This window comes from Epinephelus lanceolatus, chromosome 3, assembly GCF_041903045.1.
Source record: "Epinephelus lanceolatus isolate andai-2023 chromosome 3, ASM4190304v1, whole genome shotgun sequence".
Taxonomy (NCBI): Eukaryota; Metazoa; Chordata; class Actinopteri; order Perciformes; family Serranidae; genus Epinephelus; species Epinephelus lanceolatus.
In genome coordinates this window covers 34,175,761-34,195,620 of record NC_135736.1, presented here as the reverse complement: position 1 = coordinate 34,195,620, position 19,860 = coordinate 34,175,761, and the positions used below count along the sequence as shown (strand labels likewise).

Genomic DNA, 19,860 nt, shown 5'->3' with positions numbered 1-19,860 from the left:
TAAATGAAAACTTTACCCACAAAATGAACATTTGTACATTGATTAGTGTATGCTGTGTCACCTTGAATGCACAAGGAAAACTTTTTTTTTTCTTGCATGCCTCCACGGTAAATGGCTATTGATTGATTGGCGACCGTTTTTAACAACAGTAAAACTAGCAAAACATCAAACCTTCATACAACTTGTGCAGTATAATCAAAGTCTCCAGTACTTCTCGAACACATTATTTTCACTAAAATCTTGCTATTTAAAACTGGATTGAAAGTGAAACTTATCCATGCTCTCTTCAAAGCCAGACTCTATTACTTATGTTTTTTTGAAAGCGCATGTGTTGTGGGAAGTACTGAGCATACGACTGGATAAATGAGAGCTTTGCTGTTATTGTCGGTGAATATTCTCAGTCATCCAGGTCATGGTAAGTGCTATATCGTACACTGGGGGAAACAATACAACCATTCCACAAGTACATGGCACAACACAGGAGAGCCAGCTCCTCAGGTCAAGACTTGGCTGACCATTTACATCATAAATAAAAGGGACGCTCCTTTGAGGACAGCATGTACACATCTTGGAAGCATGAAAGACGCCATCTACTTCAAACTGGAGCGACCATCGTTAAACAGAGGAGGCGGCCTATGACACCACTTAAAGTATCACCCACCTACAGTGCAGTCCTTAGATCCCTCCCCAGACAACTTAACACCCTAACGACACACATGATGGGCGGATAGGTCAACGACTCACATGTGACCTCTTTAAGAGTTCACACCCACACAGAATTTAAAGCCTATGACTTTGCACCAGCCTGTTAGAACTGAAGAAGCCTCAAGAAACTCAAGCAAGTCCAGTTGGCTACGATATAGTTCTTAAGATTTTGCTATTGTTAAACGTGATCAACAATCGATGTTTGTTATTTTTCTGTGGATGCATGCGAGGAAAACTGTTTTCTAATGAATTCAAAGTAACACAGCACGACTAACTGATCCATAAATGGTCTTTTTATGGGTGAAGTATTTCTTTAGGTAAAGGATCTGAACACTTCCTCACCTACTGTGTACTCCTGTTTGGTTAACCGAGCTATTTTAGGAAGGTGCTGAGCCTTTTTTAAAAATGAAAACTTAATCAGCTGAGGAAGAGCCTGAGTTAGGGAGAGTAAAAAGTCCCAGAAAAAGCAGCGTAGGGTAGTTATGCTATAAAACAACTAGCCTGTATGACATGTTGCTCGACCATGTTTTGAGACAAATGTGTTTATACCTGTTCAACTTACAGAAGTTTTAGGAGGCTTTAAAGGAGTTCTTTGAATTTCAACATCAGGTGTGTGTGGGAGGATGAAGGATTTCAAAGCTGTTCGACCATCTGACAAGGAATTTGACGAAACATATTGGTGCCTCAACACTTTGTTGGCTTTGGGCTTTTCACAGGATTTGTTAACAGTACAGATACAACCTGGAATATAACACCCACTCTGGCATCTTTTCATCTTTAAGGTGTTTTTTTTTTTTGTATAACAAGTTTGAACTGATATTGTTATTGAAAAGCATTAACTTATTTCCTCTGAAAGCTTAATCATAATGAATATCCGCATATTTCAATGGTCAAAAACAAAACAGAATCCAAGGTTATGAGACTAACCAGATAAATATTCCATCTCCGGCTAAATTGAGTGGGTGTGTTTTTCTGCGCTGACCCCCCTCACCATTCATACCACAACATATTTATCACAATCAATCTGTCAATTAGCTCTGGAGGCACCCGACCATGACAGGCACTTACTGTAAAAATGAGTACAAATTGATAAGAAAACAGTGCGGTCTTATGAAAACTAATGGTGTGTCTGCCAGCCCAGAGGCTCCGTGCTTGAGAGCTTATTCTCAATGCAAACCTGCAAGCATTGTCTTTACACTGCCCCTTTTCCCAACTCTGTTTTTTATTCCTTTCTTGCTGAGACGATTGCCGTGCATTTTCCTATTCTCTCTCCCCCTCTCCGTCTCTCCAGCTGCGTCCTATCACTCTCCTGTAGAGCTGACTACAGAGCCGACTGTCAGTCTGTCATTTATGGCAGGTGTCTTGAAACATTGATGTAATGGCTGTGCAAACCCTTTCGTAACACATCCCAAAGTCCTAAATCTCTACTGCAATATGAGAGTGGTGCTGTGTCATACCATATGCATGCACTCCAGCTCTGGGCTATTCTAATAATAAATGTGGAAGAACACAAAAAGAATCTTCATAAATGTGGTTTCTGAGGACATTTCAAATTATACTAACTGCTCTTCCCACTTTTAAATGCTGTTAAAACTTTTTTTTAAAACCAAAGTTTCTTGTCTGTTTTCTCAGGCATTTTTTTTGATCGTTTGCCTTCATGTTCTTCAAATGGACAGTCACGCTGTCGCTGGCTGCCAAAGCATTGATTTCCTGTGATCATAATCTGGAGACAGCCAGTTTTGATGTTGGGTAGACCTTGAGAGAATTTTTTTTTTATTCATGAAAAGGAAAACAGGCAGTCAGGAACGCTGAATCAAGCAGGCTCAGATGGAGATACACGGGTAAAGGCAGATGAGAGCACAACCCCCTCTACACACACAGACTATTGTTGTTACTTTGATTTTTCAGGTGATTGATAGAATTCCAACTTGACAATTCTCTGTGACTCACGTCATGATGAGAGTCTCCTCCCCGGGCTCTCCCAGCACCCCGTCCACGAACAGAGGCGTGTTGGTGAAGCTGTACTTGTTCCACTGCCGTCCTTCGTCAAAGCTCAACCTGGGAACACAAACAGCCTTCGCACAAGCCACTAACGCTAACCCCCGACTGTGTGCACAAGCTAATGACCCTGAGAGCTGTCTAACAACTTTATTTCATATTCTGCGCAGGGCTGAGGCTCTCTGCTCAGTGAACACTGATCAGTAGAAGCGAGACTCATTATGGCTTCAAACATGGAAAGGTGAAATTGAATGACAATTGTCAAAGCAGACTTTTCCATGGCTGCTGGGTTTTCTAACCAGAATATTGTCTCACAGTTTCAAACACAAACTCATTTGCCTTTGTTTGACTAACTTAAGACTCGAGGGCTTCCTCTGGGGGAAATAAGTCATGCTGTGACAAATGACATCTCTGTCACAATGACTCACCACAGGTGACGGATGGGAAGTGGAGTGTGTCTTATTGCCACTAAGGCTCCACCTTGGTCAAGATACAGCACAGCGTACTCCTCATCGAAGATCTGCGGGGACAAAAAAAAAAAAAGACAGTGCTCACTTTTCAGCAGCTTGTCACCCGTGTACATGATCAACACGTCTGCACACACCCACTCTGTATCATTCAAGCAAAGTAATAATACACCACACACACACACAGTATGCATCAGGGTTAGTACATGCCACATCAACCTCCAAACGATTATTTTTCATTGCCATGTTTAATTAGAAACAAGCCCCATCAATTGAAAGCGCTAGGATCAGGTGAGGTAAGGGGCGGCCCACAGGCACTGTATGCAAGGACTGAATCAAATAACTCTTAAAACTTCATTTGATTATCGACCTTAAAAAGCTCTGGCTACTGTATGAGGATTAAAAGGCTACATGACAAAATCAGGGAGAGAGAGTGAGGAGGAGGATAATTTTTAGTGAGAGGATAGCAGGGCAGTCGGTTCATGGTCCTCCATATGGAGGCTGTGATTCAATTGGGCACATCATTGGAAAAATTAATTATAAGGTGCAAGTCTGTAATATTAATAATATAATATAATTGCTGCAGTGAACATGGTGGAATATAAGATGGGAGCTGATCTCAGCCAACAACAGTGTCCATAATTGAAAACTGATATATATGTAAACATACTGTATATAAAGCACTGTTTATTTTTAATCTGTGTATACTCAAAATTGTCATCATAAATAAGAAAACATTTACATTAGTATTCTCCAGCGGTCGTGAATTTTTTTGTTGCAGCCATAGACTGTATAAAATGAATGGACATAGCCACTGTGACATCACCCACTGGTTTGTGGACTCCTGTTTTGAAGCCTCGAATTTAGCATGCTGGCTGTAGCCATCTTGGCCTTTTGCAGCCAGAAGTGACCATATGTGGATGGAGCTGTGGAGGAGCAAGGGACGGATAACTCGATGATACTTTCTACAGACAGCTTGTTACTCAAAGTGTAACTTTAAGACGCAATGAAATGTAAATGGGTAAGTTATATAGAAATTCACCCCTCAAGTTATTATTAACTCAGAAATTAGCAAGAGACCAACACCATTTTAATACCAAGATGTAACATGTTTATTTCTCCTTTAAAGTTGGGCAATTTAACATGAGGGTCTATGGGGATTGACTTCGGCGCCAGCCTCTAGTGGCCGTTCAAAGAACTGCAGTTTTTGGTACAGTACTTGGTGTTGTCTTCAGGATGCCACTTAGTTCCCACTGACAAAGTTGCTAACTTCACTGCAGCAATAATAACACACATACCAGGGGGGCGTGCTCCAGATGCCACTCAAAAACAAAACTTCCTGCGCTCTCTTGCTTGTTTGGCAAACTAGCTATGTTTCCAACAGTGAAAATGGAATCCCCAAATATGATGGGTATTATGGATGAGGATGCATTTTACAGTGTTTTGGCTGACTCGCACATTCAGGAATATTTATTCGAAGTCCGAAGAATTGCAGCTGAGAGCAGTCAAGGCTGTGGCTGAATAAGAGGATATGGCTGGCAGGGACCATCGAGAACCTGAGCTTCTTAAAGCAAACACCAACTGGTGGTGCTGCTGCTGCTCAAATTGCCCTCCGATGCCAGCAGAAACTAAATCATTCTACTGCAGTGATTTTCAGTGTGGGCAGTTTTTGTTGAATGCTGTCGCTGATGACAACCCCAAGACAGCTTGTTTGTGTGTTACAAAGCATAAAAGTTTTACTCCTCACTTAGACAAAGATGTGCAGGAGATCTTCCTATGGATCCTGAAGATAAACTTAAAAAGACAACCAAGACCTGCTGGGCTGAGAGGTCAGATTCACCTATAGTGTCTTGGGTAAATGTTGGGTGTCAGAGGCTTGTGTGCAATGGATCCTGCTACGTGTAGGCGAGCAGGATAACTCAATTCTCTCGGTTAGTGTGACACGCACTGAGGGATTTAATGATTCAAAAGACTGCATTTAGCATCAACACTGATTGAACATTGACATAAAAAGCCGCAATTTTCCCTTTGAAGGTAGAAGCTGTTTCACAATTATTTCCAAAAACTCTTTTCTCATTTTCTAAAATTGAAAAAGAAAAAGCTGCAGTGTCATTATAGTTGACAGTGGGACATTATTACAAAAAACCACCCTCACCTGTCTCCATGTGTTTCCTGCATCCGAGGTGACGAACACACTGACATTGCTGGTTGTCAGCTCTGAGCCGATGGAGCCTGGAGGTGAGGCGGCACACAGAGAGAAGACAAACTACAGTAAGTGTGTGAGTTGGGGTATTGCATAATGCAGACACAGGGAATGAATTCTATTTGAGATCAAATAAATCCCAAATTTTGTAAGGAGCCTTTGGACCAGCAGTACAGCAGGGGGCCTCAGCCTGAAACTGCAGACTGGGGCTGTAATTACAGTGCTCCAGAAGATCGACTGTGCAGTGCGACATTTGCCCATACCCCTAAATTAACCAATAAATCCAGATTACTGTATTCATCTTTCAGCAGCTCTGACCATATTAAGACGAGCTTTCCTAATGCTATGCAGACTGCTGTAATTGCTTTAATTTAGCTTGTAATTGGTGCCAGGTGGTTAAACACCAGGCTGGAAAGTACTGAGACTGTTTCAGAGGCCTGGTTGTTCCCTTGTCTGAACCCTTATGGAGAAACAATTTACATACAAACCCTACATTTACAGAGTAACCTTACACCAGCTAAAATCTCCTTTTGGTTGATTTCCTCACTGCCGTGATATGGAGTTAAGGTACATGTACAGTACACGTGCAACACACCACAAGTTGTTGCTAAGGTACTGTGTAAAGACAAACTTAACACAGTGTTTTAGTAAGGCTAAACATAGCTCTCTCACATATTATCTTTCCCCGACACCAGACAAATACAGTGTATCCGCCATCGATCATTAGACAAGAGGCGTATAGACTACACCTCTTGACTAATGAGCAGGGCTGGAACTCAAATTCAATCCTTGTGACAATTTTGAGTCCTCAAACCAAAAAAGTGTGTGCACTGAATTACAATGAGTTACAATAACTTATTACATAGAAAAAATGTGAGTGTGTTTGTGTGCAAAACTACAGTAAGTCCATTAGGTCAAAGCTGAACTCAGAAGTAGTTCTACAAAATCTGGTGTAACTACTTCCTGGCCACTTTTTTTAGGCACACCTCCCTTGTACCGGGTTAAACCTCCTTTTGGCCCCAGAACTGCCAGCATGTTCTCATTCCCAGGACATCCAATACTGCCGCTTTGTCACACCCCTCAGCATGTGACACTGGGTGCGGTTAAATGATGGCTTCTCATTCGGAATTAATTAAATCTGAATGAAATCATTAGGAAATAAAGTTTTTAAGTTTAATCGCCTTTATTCGGGTCCACGCAAGGTTTGGGGCAAGGAAGGTTTCTGATTGGATAGGGGGCGGGACGGATGTTCCGTGATTACGTTTACCGGAAGAAAAAACTGTAGTCCTCGCTCTGAATAACAAGATGCTTGACGATGCTGTTTTTAGTACCTTTTTCGGGCTTGTTTTGCTTATATTCTTGAAGCAGCAGTACGACAACAACCGGGGTCTGCCCATTGGTCCGACAGCTCATTGGTCCGACAGCCTATTGTTCCGACCATATTAAGCCCATTGTTCCGAAGTCCCGTTGTTCCGAAATCATCATGATGCCCTGTGGTTAAGGTCTGGTTAGGTTTAGGCACAAAAACCACTTGATTAGGGTTAGGAAAAGATCATGGTGTGGGTTAAAATGGAAAAGAATTTTCCCCTTTCCCAGCTGACCCAGAGCTGGTCGTGGTGCACCATCAAGGCAGAAATACGCCCACCGGGAGCCGTTCAGCACCGCGGAGAGCTCCCCACACAACCCCGACCCCAAAGTGGAAACCGGTCAGTGCAACGAGTCCAACTGCTCTATCTCGAATCTCGAGAAATTCTTTCATTCAGAATTAGAAATGGAATATTCCAGCCCCTTACATTGGATTGAATTTTCAACTGCATTGGCCATTTTCATTCCGAATTAGGTGTTTACAAGATCACTTTTAATAGGAATGAACTTTCATTCCGAATGAAAAGGGAATTAAACTGTCCATGTAAACGCACTCATTGATGCAAAAGGCACTTTTTTGCGTCTTTATGAAGTGCACCACACTTTGATGTAACTCCAATGTAAACCCAGCAGTGCCAATTCCAGACACTGAGAGCAGGTGATGTAGTATAAAGAGCGAGAAAGTCTGTGTAGAGTGGGAGGGAGGGGAGGTGGATGGGTTTTAATGTAACGTAAAGCAATTTACAAATGGTTGTTGCGCGCTGATATCAGTCAAATGATGTATTTATGTCATGCTACGGAACAAATGTAGTTTTTTAACCTAAAACAGGATCTTGATTCTAAATTTAACCAAGTAGTTTTGTTGCGTCAACCTCACACTGATTGTTTCACAACATAAAAAACATGCTACATTGTGTTTTAGCTGTGTGTCACACAGATACACTTATGGCTGCCTTGGGCATCGCTATGCCTTCATTCACCAAGGTGCTTGAAACATCCTTTGGAGATTTTGTTCTATCATGATGTCACACACATTTCAAAGGAACTCTGTTAAATTGAGATCTGGTGACAGTGGAGGCCATTTGAGTACAGTACAGGGAGCTCATGTCATGTTCAAGAAACCAGTTTGAGATGATTTGAGCTTTGTGACATGGTGCGTTATCCTGCTGGAAGTAGCCATCAGAAGATGGGTACACTGTGGTCATAATGGGATGGATATGGTCAGCAACAATACTCAGGTAGGCTGTTGAGATTAAATGATGCTCAGTTAAGGGTCCAAAATGTGCCCAGAAAATCTCCCCCACACCATTACACCACCACCACCAGCCTGAATCATTGATACAAGGCAGAATGCATCCATGCTTTTATGTTGCTTGCGCTGAATTCTGACCCTACCATCTGAATGTCACAATAGAAATCCAGACTCATCAGACCAGGCAACCTTTTTCAAACTTTATCTGTCCAGTATTGGAGGGCCCACTTTAGCTTCAGTTTCCTGTTCTTAGTTGACAGGTGTGGCACCCAGTGTGGAAGCCCATCTGTTTCAAGGTTGGACATGTTGTGCATTCAGAGATGCTCTTCTGCATACCTAAGCTGTAACCAGTGGTTATTTGAGTTACTGTTGCCTTTCTATCATCTTGAACCAGTCTGGCCATTCTCCTCTGACCTCTGGCATCAACAAGGCATTTTCCGCCCAGAGAACTGCCGCTCACTGGCCATTTTCTCTTTTTCAGACCATGCTGTGTAAACCCTAGGGATGGCTGTGTGTGGAAATCCCAGTAGATCATCAGCTTCTGCTTCAACCAGACCGTCTGCCACCAACAACCATGCAATGTTCAAAATCATCTTCCTTCTCTATTCCTGTACTTGGTTTGAACTTTAGCAGATCGTCTTGGCCATGTCTACATGCCTAAATTAACTGAGCTGCTGCCATGTGATAAGCTGATTAGATAACTATATTTACTAGCAGTAGAACAGATGTACCTAATAAAGTGGCTAGTGAGTGAACAACCTGACTGTGTGCCTCTGTGCAGTCCTTACACTGTTGGACTTGCACTGTGTAATGTCTCTGTATCCCCAGATTTCACTTAGGAAGCTGGTGAGTAATATGTTATGATAAGCGATGGGATTTCTCTCTTCTCAGGCATCTCAAGTGGGAGGTAAAACCACAATAAGACCGAGAGGTGTTGCATATTTTACAAGCTAATGATAAAAAAATACCACTTTTCCTTTCACTCTGTCCATTTTGGCCATTTTGTAGCTTGAATAATGACACAGATCAAACACAATCAGCCCATTGTTCTATTCCCACATCCCTGAAACTTGTTTAATTCACATTGTTTCACAGGTCCAGACACCTTCTCCAGACACCCGAGGCATGTGCTGATGTGTTATTGACAGTGCCGGTCCACGCGGGAGTAAATATCACTGAGGTGTGAATTCACCTGGGGGGCTGCTGATCTCATATTCCTCCATTTCTTTGTTTTCTCCCCGCTGAGTCAATGAGACTCTTTGCTTTCTCTCCTGAGCTCTGAGGAACAACGATGCTCTGAGGGCTAAAACACGAAGATTATATAGTTTTCTGTTGTGTCATTTGCCCTGTTCAAAGGTGAGGTGACACATGCATGTTGTCAGAAGCCTGTGGGAGCTGTACACTGATGCTGAACAGGGACAAACTATTGAAAGCAGAAAGTAAAGAGCAAAAACCTGCAAAGAGCCGAATGCAATCCCATAGAAGTATGCGATGAGAGCTGCAGTGCCATATTGAAAGCATCACTGCACTGAAATGTTGAGTGCCAGGATTTTCAACTAACTCAAAGAGGCAGATTTTTCTGGCTTGGTCTGTCTAAGTGATTTTCGTGGTCTTTGTCTCCTTGAGTTAGCACAAATGCGTCCATGGATGGGGAAGAGAAACTCAAAAAAAAGGAGATGCACTACTTGATTGCGAATGCCACTGCCAATAAAAACACAACTCTGGCAAAAAGCACATCGGTGTCTCCTTTGTTGTCTTGTGCTGACTAACACTGAAGCAAGCAACACAATGTAGAATTCATTCCACCAACTCCATTGTTTGCATTCTCGTAACATTCTTTTCGAGTTGGACTTCCTTTCTGCAATATGTGTAAATTGTCTTTCGCTAGTGAAATGCAAGCCTGTTTAATCCAGAGGCTTTAAAGGTCCAGTGTGTGAGATTTAGGGGGGATTTAGTGGCATCTAGTGGTGAGGATTGCAGATTGTAACCAGCTGAAACAGGAAGTAAAAGCTTCCTGAAGCAAGAGGCAAATTATCCACAGAGGTCTCTTTCTTTTCCAAAACAAATGGACCAGGTGATTAAAACTGGTAAGACTACAGATTGAAGCAATTTCACGTTTCAAATCTGTATCTCTCTGATGGTGTTGTGCTTGTCAGAGATGGACCGCCAGCCCAGCACCTGCAACTGAATGCTCATTTTGTTGCTCTGATAACTTAAGATCCAGACATTCAGGAGGTTTTTATCGGGAGCAGAACTATCTGCAGAGGTCTCTTACTTTCCAAAACAAACTGACTTGGTGGTTAAAATTACAAATCAGGCTGTTCTCATAAACTATGAAAAGTAATACATCCTAATTTGTACATATCCTACATAATTCTGAGCCAGTAATTCGTGCATAACCCATGTTTTTTGGAAGGCTGCAATCACATGACCAATGCACTGATGGGAGTAAATGAGGAAGCGGTTTCAGGCTGTCTTGTAAGAAAGCAGGTTGAGGAGGAGGATGGGTCACGGTCACAAAACCAAAACCATAGTCTTTCCCCTGGTACTTTCCCACGGAGATTTCAGTCTGGCACCATATGAACTTTGAGTGTACTTTGAGTCATTTTAAGTTATATCCTCACCATGTTTCTTTTCCTAAACCCAACCATGGAAACTTTACTTGCCTAAAACTAACCTCTGTAACTTCATGTTAATTATGCAACTCTATGTTGTAACGTTATTTGTGGGATGCTAATTTGTAGGATATCGTATGAAGTGTTGTGTGTATTTGGTAGGATATCATCGCACTGTGATATGAGGATACGTTGTACAAATTGGTGTTTCTACGACGCAGTTTGGCATGTGCTCACTTTTTTTTCTGAAATAACTCAAGATCCAGACGCTCAGGAGGTAGATCACAAAACAAACTGACCCTGTGATTTAAACTGGTAAACACATTGAAGAAAGCAGTTTTACATTGTAATATCTTTGATTTTCCAATCTTTTCAAAGCAGAGGGGCTGCTAACTAAAGTGGCCCATGTCAAAATGGGAATGGCCCTATGGTTTGTCCGTTCTGGGCTTCTGTAGAAACACCCGTAGATGAGGACCCACTCCCTATGTAGATATAAACTGCTCCTTCTACAGTAACAAGAAGACAATGATTCTTATTTTCAGGCAATTATACACTTAAGGAGACATATTTATTTCATTTCTACCAATATATCCTCCTAAATCCTACCCACTGGACCTTGAAATAAAAATAACTGTGAGCAAGTGATAGTTTTAAGTCTTTTAGTCAAAAGCTACAAATAATTCATCTAATTACTTTGTAATAAACAAAACAAAAATGTCAAAGAGTTTCAGCAGGCTTTTTGTTTTATGAGATAAAAAGCCTCAGAGCTCAAAGGAGATAGAGAGAGAAAGAAACAACATGCCACTCAAAAGAGAATCCCTCTCACCCACCTGACGCGACAATGATCCCTGGCGCCGAGTCCCTGCTGGCAATGTTTCCAGATGTGTAGGGATTCGCAGACACGTGAAGATGGAGATGTAATGAACAGTATGGCTGCGGAAAAATAAATCACAAAGTCAGTTATCAAAGCAATGAAACAGCATCACTAAAAGTCCTTCAAAAGACGCTTCGGAATAAAACGTCTGTTGCATCGACTTGGATGCACAACCCTCCCAAGTCATAAGTTTTTATCACAAACACCATTTCCCCATTGGCTGGTTTCACCATTAATTTTGATTGGGTTAACCTTTACTGACACAATTCTCATTACGACCCAGCAAAATGCCAGTAGTGCAGGGCATGTTGTGACGGGCTGTTTAGAGGTTTATTAAAACTCTGACATTTCCTGACAAATGACTGTATAATATGGGTAGAAGGCGAGGCACGCCGCAGAATCACTAATTGGTTTATCAAAAAAGGGTGATTATTTTTTATATACAGTCATGTTAAGAGAATCTGCTAATGTGCTTTGCACATCATGAAGTATGCAGCAGTGACACACACCATCAAATCTACCCTGTCATCTCAGTCTGGCTTCTTTTGGGCAATTGTGGCGGGTGTGCCAAACAACAAACACCTCATATGTAGTTGAAAACTCATGCAGTTAGATTCCTTACTTTAAATTTCCGACTTTGGCTTCTGAGTGAAAACTTGATTCAACATCGTGAGAGGCTCCTAACTTTCAGAGGCTTTCAGGAAGAAAGACATAAAAAAAAAGAAGCGTCTGCTTTGCTGTCAGACACCTCTTTCTCTCTGTGTTTCTTAAATGGGAGGTCAGCTTATTGGACTGAATCAAAATGGCTGACCTTTCAGCTCAGCAGCCTCAGAGCACTCAGCTTTGACGGGCGCTGCTCTTTCTGAGCTGGGCCTCTCATTGCTGCTGGGATCAGTCAACTCCTGTCAAGGCCTCTCTTTGATGGAAACGCGCACATACAAAAACACGTATGAACGCAGCACGCTCGCAGATACTCACTAGCACACAGTGAATGCTGTTGCCCCTCAGGTCTTTGCTCGGGGCCTGCAGTAACCTCCAGTCTCTGCCTCTGTTGTAGGTGATATGCGTCTTTACTTGGTTATCCGTCTTTTTGTTGGCTAGGAACATCCCCTTTATTCCTGCTACCTGGGAAATTAGAAAGGGAACAGCTCACAGCTCCAGAAGCAGACTTTGCACATGTCAAAAAGATATTAAGCATCCCTATATCTTCAAGTCACGTTGCAGGAAATGAATGCAAAGCAAATCGCATGCCTTGGGGCAATGCGGCCCCACACACTTACCTATTCTGTATTCCCAACAAACCAAACACCGCCACAAACACTGAGTGGGAAATGATTGACTGTCTGGGGACTTTTGAGTAATCAATGTGTGTCTTAAATGAATCTGACTCCTTGTTGGAGGCCCCCAGGAATAGCTCAGGGATACTGAATTGAGTCAGCGATAGTAATATCAGGCGATGAAACTCCACTTTAGTAACTGACAGATACTTCAATCTCCCTTGGAGGAGAGATTTAGCATATTCTACGTTTTGGGTGGCGACCCCAATCAAGACAGTGGATTTGATTTTATCACCAAGGCCACAGCAAGACATGAACAGCATCATCAGCATGTTAATTATTTGATTCACACACATATAGTTTTAGCTTACATTTTGTGCTGCTATGTCTTTAAAAATCATACCTAAGTGCCGGAGTGCCTCAACATTAGCCCTTAACACACTTTTTTTCTTTCTTTTTGGATTAGGTTTATTTTGTGAAGTAATATTTGCAGTTATTCATCAAAGAAAGAAATAATCTCAGCTTCCCAAAAATCTATATCCCTGGCACAATCCCCTCTTGCCTTTGTTGGTGTCAGCACTTTGAAGCTGCTTCGTATTCACACAATGTGCTCTGAAGACTGTAGGCCTACAGCAGCAGGGGTTGTTTCCAAAATGACAAAACAAGTACATTTCATCATCTCTGCCTCCTGGCTCTAAAATATTGATCAGTGTTCATAATAAACTTGCGGGCTGAGCGCTCATCAAGCAGGCCTTTATTTGATACTGTTATTTAAAAAGAAGAAATTGGCCAGAATGAATACTGCAGACTTTTGGGGTGGGGTGTGGGGCCTTAGGCCTCGTGCACAGCATACCAATCCTTAAGTAAAGCAGAGTCATTCTACTTAGAGCACAGCATGATATTAACTACATAGATTTTATGCCATGTCATGCTGGTGTTTGTTTACCTCATAGAGGTCGACCATGACGTTGCCCTCGGGACCCATGCTGCTGACCACGCTCTCCAGAGCCAGGGTGTAGTAGACCCCCGACGTGTCCGACACGTACAGGTTGTAGGTCTCATTCTGGTTCCACTCCTGTACGGCTGCCACCACACGGTTTTCATCTGTGCTGATCACATGCAGGTCCTGGCAGAGGGGCAAAGTTAACACCAGTATGGGGTTACAATAGTACATAAAATGACTCTTTCATATGTCTTCTTAAAATTCTCTTCTGTCCCGTTTTTGTTTTTATGTGCAGGCTTGACTGTTTTCATCTTTTTTTTTACCTTTGTGCTGTAGTGTTGTGAGACATGTGGAGATATATTGATTTTGTACATGAGGATAAAGATAAAGCCGTATCTTGCTTCAATGAAAAGGTTCTGGTTGAGTCATTTGGTATGTTATCATAAGCCCCAGCCCTCCCAGGATGCTGCAATATCGCAATCACAAAAACAATCCGGTTCAATCACGCGTGACCTTGCAATTTTGTCTCATCACCACATCTTTTCTGCAAATTTGACCAGTTGTCTTAGTTTTCCATGAGTTCCACCAATCACTGTTTCTGGATGTGAAGTCTCAGACATGTTTGACACTAATGTCTCACATTTACCAACAAAAATTACTGCTAAAGACTAAGTAAGGCAATGCCCTAATGTTCTGCAAAAAAGCAGGGGTAAACAACTGTTTGACAATGTGTGCAACTTTGTGGTGGGACCCAAACACTTTTCAAGTGCAAAAAACACCTAAAGAATGGCTTAAAAGCATGGACACTAGATAAGACAAATCACCATGACAGAGGCTATTGCATCCACATCTATTGTAAGTGATGAAGAATCAGGGAGAGGTAAATTAAATATGCAGGGTTAGAGGTAACATTAGTGTAGTATAAATCACAATCTCAGAGCAGTGTGGGTTTATTCTCACTGCAATTTTCACTTGCTCCTGCAATTTCATTCCAGAACAGTGCCTAAGAACAACGCAACATGCATCTCAATTTTTTAGAAAAGCTCCAGCATTATCAGGCATTTTAGGCAGCTGCAATCTAAGACTAGATTCACCGCTGGTTGTGTGCCTCCACGGACCAGTCAAGTTCTGTCTAGACTCATACAGTGTGTAGCCATGACAATAGACTTCAAATACAGATGTCTTGAAAAATGAAGGTTTTACACACATTTTCAAGCCAGCAGCAAAGAGGATCGACAATCAGCACAGTTTCAAGGTGGACACCTAAGATTTGGGTCATTAATTCAGTATCTCACCAAATGGCTCCTCTTCTGTTCCTGAGTTATGATGATGAATAATGGCCAGGAAAGTGTTTCTGCAGAGCATTATGATGTCACAGTGAAGCTGACCATTGACCTTTAAAATGTCCTTACTACATCATTATATCCACTTAGACATTTATGTGAAATTTTGTCATAATTAGATTATTATTATTATATCCAAAAACCTGTTTTGTTAGGTCAAAGTAACCTTTGACCACCAAATTCCAATCAGTTCATCCTTGAGCCCAAGCAGACATTTGTGCCAAACTTTCCACGAGAATGAGACAGTCGCAAGGTCACAGTGACCTTGACCTTAGGCAACCAAATCTAATTTCCTCTTCGAGTCCAGCTGGATGTTTGTACCAAATTTGAAGAGGTTCCCTCAAGGCGTCCCTGAGATATGATGTTCATGAGAATAGGATGGATGTACAGACAGATAGACAGACGGATACCCCAAAAACATAATGCCTCAAGCCACGATTATAGTCAGTGCAGAGGCATAAAAAATATGTCATCATGACATTATCGATATCAATTTGCAACATGAACATAATCTGATCTCTTAGAGTGACACATTGTCTTGCTTAAAGGCACTATGTGTAACAATTTCAGTTGTTCTTTGAGACAAACAAATTTTACAGTCAAAAGTGTGTCCTAGCACATGTGTATTTACCTCCATCAGCGTATCTAAGTATGTCCGTAAACTCAGAAATTCTCATTTACATATACATTGCGACCGGTGTCTCATCATGTGCGTGCGCCATCTTGAAAATACAGGTACGTACAGGGACATACTTGAGAAATACGGAATCGCCTTTCGCGTTTTCACTTGTTGGTTTCCGGTTTCCGCCTGCAGGTAGTGATGAAAAGCAGCAGCAGTGCTGTTAGCGACGCAGTGTTGTGAGGAGAGGGATGAGGTGTGTGAGGTTGAGCGACTTGTCAGTTGTCAAAAGACAAGACATGATTGGTTTGTTTCGATTTACACCCGCCCCAACAGTCCTACATTGTAAACACAGCCAGCACGGTGAGGAGGAGGTTTGTCAACTCGCGTCACGTGTGTCTGTGTAGGAGCCTGAATGAATACTCCATGTAGTATCGGATGACATGGTTTCATCAATGTTATCATAGCTTTTTGGTACACAGCGGCTACCGTTGTTGCAATACGCATTTGAAACAGTGAGGCGCTAGAGTGTGCTATCCGTTTGAATGCAATATACGATCTCAACACTAGATGGGAGAAATTTCTACACAGTGCCCGTTTAAGCGAGAAACTGAGCAGAATGCGTATTTGTAGTGTGGCAGCAATAAGGCTGTAGTGTGTTGTATTTTTCAATAGAGAATTGTAATTCAAACTTTATTAGGTTATTTTAAGGCAAAGACCAAATATATCTCGTAAGAAAGTATACAGTAATTTCTCACCTTTTATCTTTATTCATTCTATTTATTCATTCTAAAATTAATAGCATAAAAACCACGTAACTTGAACACACTCTAGTTTGCAGTTAGCATTTGTGAAGGTTTAATTTGCACCTTACAATCAAAATCTTAATTTCTTTTGTCTCAATGACAAATATACAGACTTTTAGATCATATACTGCTTTAACCTCCTGCTGGGTTTAATCATATTAAATAATCAGCATTGCTGCGTCTTCTGCATTCACGTACCTTAACTAAGAGGATACTACAATCATCAGCACAATGTCAGGCTTATTGGGCAGAGATTAAGCAGCTGAGGCCATGCTGTTTGGTTGTGTGCTTCATCTACCTCTGACTGTGCCAATAACACCTTGCAGTGAGCCGACAGCAACCCGGGGTGCCCAGGGCTTGATTGAATAAAACATGTCTAATTATCAATGGGGACGTGACAAGCGAGGCCATGCGCACGCCGAGCAGCATGGAATAACAATTCTGGGAACACTGCGAGAGTTACTTTTGGCCTTGATTTGCCCATAAATAACAAAGAGAGTGTCACGCAGAGCCGGCGATGAACTGATGCCTAACTGCAACTTTAGCCCACATACCAAACAGAGCTGGGAGCATATTATGTGTCTTTGAATGCAGAAATGTTTCCATGAAACAGCAGCGCCTCCATTTGAATTTGAAATTTGTCGCACATATTCTTAGTGACCCGTGATAAAATATGGACTCTCACTGCAGATTAATTCATTATTTCTTAATCATCAGGATCATGAGTGTCTGGTCATGTTAACTGAATTTTAATCAGGTGGTATATTTGTTACCTTGGGCAGTGTGTACTTGGGCAGCTTCATCGGTGTAAAGACGTCTCTTTTAGCAGACACATAGTAGATCGGCCTTCCTGCAGCTGACACCTTAGGGTGATGAAACCGTTGAGTGAAAACATTTTGGAGACACATAAAGAAAACAGACAAAGCATTTCACCACCACAGGAACACATAAAGCTGAACTAATACAACAACTTTAAGAACGACCTTGAAAAATTTACTACAAAATCCTCACACTTGGTGCCTCATACACCGCTCTAATGTTTCTCACTGAGCAAACTGGTCAATTACCTACCTGGACAAACACATACTCATCTTGCACCACCAGAGAATTGGGGTCAATGTAGCCGGGGAATGGTTTGCCCTTGTTGGCATCCGTGCAGTTCTGCAGCTTGCAGGTGACATACAGCGCCTCTGCTCCCACACACGCACACACACAAAGACACACACATACACACACGTCAAGCCATGGCATCAGTGATGGTATTAGGCAATGAAGAAAGGCTTCACCCAAAGCCAAGCGGCCTTTTTTGGCTTCCCACATTACTCGTGTCAATAAAGTGGCTCCCAGTAAGGGAGGAGCCGGACGGAGGGGAAGACAGATGACCAGAGAGGCCAATTGCTTTCTTTGCAGCGCTGGGAGAGAGCCTGTCCCCACATGTTAGCCTCTGCCAATTATGTGTCGGCTTCGTCCACAAGCACATGATCAATAGTGATAGTCTCTGGCTGTGTGACCGTAACATCTGACATGACTGATGTTTGCTAGGTGTGTTTGTATGATTGGCTTTTCTCTATTGTGCTGGCCTCAAAGAGAGCACACTGACAGAACTGTGGCACTGATACTTTTGAAACTAAGAATCAGGGAAAGATTGCAGTATTTATCGAGTATTAACGGGGCACTCTCAAAACGTTGGGGAGCTCACAAGACGGATGGAAAAAAACACGGTCAAAAGTAGCTGAGATATCTTGATTTTCCTGCACTGGTCTGATTTCTAGACGCCACCTGGAACCACGACGTGCAATACTGCACCCGCCCCACCACCCACACATATGACCAATTAGTTCTTCAACCTGACTTCTGAAACAAAGATCTGTGGGCCAACCTGAAACCACAAATTCTGTTACAAACACACTTTAATCAAATAATTCTGTTACGCAGCACATTCAAAGTGACCATTTTGGGACAATTGATACATGTGAAACTGAGATGTTACATTTTAAAACAACGGTAATTCAGGAAAAACAATTTAAATGAATACTTTTTTGCTTATTCTCCAAATATTGAGCAGCACATCTCCATAGTTAATCTCCCTTTTAGTAACGCACCTGACTGAAGCAGCTCTCACATTCCAGCTGGCACAGAAGACAGAGCCAACACACAAAGTCAGCAGTCAGAGGATTAAAACATTAAATTAAACTATTATTTTTCTCCTTTTATTTTAATATATTTATCATCCGACAAACGCTATTTGACCCCCATGATTTTTTGTCATCCACAACAAAACCTGGAAATAAAAACAAGACAAAATATCACCCATGAATCACCTTTCTTTGGGTCACCGGCAGGTTCTCACAGGAACCTGACCCAATAAAGGACTTATTCAGTCCCTGGTATGGGTGATGCTTTAAAAATGCTGTATCCTATATTTGCAATAATAATAACATTAATATTAATAACAACACAGGTGGCAAGGTGGTACAGTGCTTAGCATTGTCGCCTCACAGCAAGACAGTTCCTGATTGGAACCTGGGGATGGAGGGTTGGAACTCAGGTTGGGGGAAAGCCCCTCTGTGCGGAATTTGCATGTTCTCCCTGTGTCAGCGTGGGTTTTCTCCTGGTACTCCAGCTTCCTCCCACAGTCCAAAGACATGCAGGTTAATTGGTGACTCTAAATTGTCCGTAGGTGTGAATGTGAGCATGAATGGCTGTCTGTCTCTATGGCCCTGTTCAGACGACAACGGTTTCTATAAAACGGAAGAGTCTGTCCTTTGCCTTTTAAAAAACTTCCGCATTTGACGATGTTATTGAAACGATCCCCGTTCACATGGAGCCACAAAATCTACTGGAAACGCTGTAGTATGCACACCAGGCCAACGGGTGGCAGTGTAAATTTGCAAAGCAACACCACGGCATGACACCACGCGCCAGCGCTGAAGCGCCTTCCTCTACAACGCAAAACAAAGAAGACGCACTGGCAAAAGCATGCACAGATAACTTTGTCTGGACTTACGACGAGGTGGAGTTGCTACAGTAGATCCATACTTTGCTGGAGAAGCGTCAATAAATTCAACAGTGTGAGCAGCACAAACAGAGCTCGGCATTGTTGTTGTGATGGTCGACTTTCTCGCGCATGCCTAGTGACTGGAACTGTAATGCACATGTGCAAAAAGTCTCCGTTTTCAGAGGAACTGCATATTGCAAGTTTACATGACACCGGAGACACTGCCGTTTCCAAAAGATTGCACTCTGGAACCGCGTTTCCAGGCACCCAAAACGCCGCTGTTGTGTAAACTATCAGCCAAAACGCAACTAAAGTTTACTGTTTTCAGTTGAAATTGTTGTCATATAAACAGGACCTATGTGTCAGCCCTGTGATAGTCTGGCGACCTGTCCAGG

General features: G+C 42.2%; 1 protein-coding gene across 6 annotated transcripts in view; it reads right to left on the bottom strand.

The window, feature by feature from the left end:
* sorcs1 (sortilin-related VPS10 domain containing receptor 1) overlaps window positions 1–19,860 on the bottom strand; it is a 226,459-nt gene that overhangs the window by 33,327 nt on the left and 173,272 nt on the right. For all 6 annotated transcript variants that reach the window (XR_013490770.1, XR_004501566.2, XM_033624848.2 and 3 more), the window contains exons 7-14: window positions 17,539–17,657; window positions 17,241–17,330; window positions 13,703–13,882; window positions 12,458–12,604; window positions 11,436–11,538; window positions 5,326–5,402; window positions 3,132–3,223; window positions 2,656–2,763 (exon numbers count right to left, since the gene is read on the bottom strand). Coding sequence is in view for 4 of the 6 variants with exons in the window: in XM_033624848.2 (XP_033480739.2) it covers window positions 2,656–2,763; window positions 3,132–3,223; window positions 5,326–5,402; window positions 11,436–11,538; window positions 12,458–12,604; window positions 13,703–13,882; window positions 17,241–17,330; window positions 17,539–17,657 (916 nt within the window). In the remaining 2 variants the exon portion in view is untranslated. The remainder of the gene's footprint in view (window positions 1–2,655; window positions 2,764–3,131; window positions 3,224–5,325; window positions 5,403–11,435; window positions 11,539–12,457; window positions 12,605–13,702; window positions 13,883–17,240; window positions 17,331–17,538; window positions 17,658–19,860) is intronic.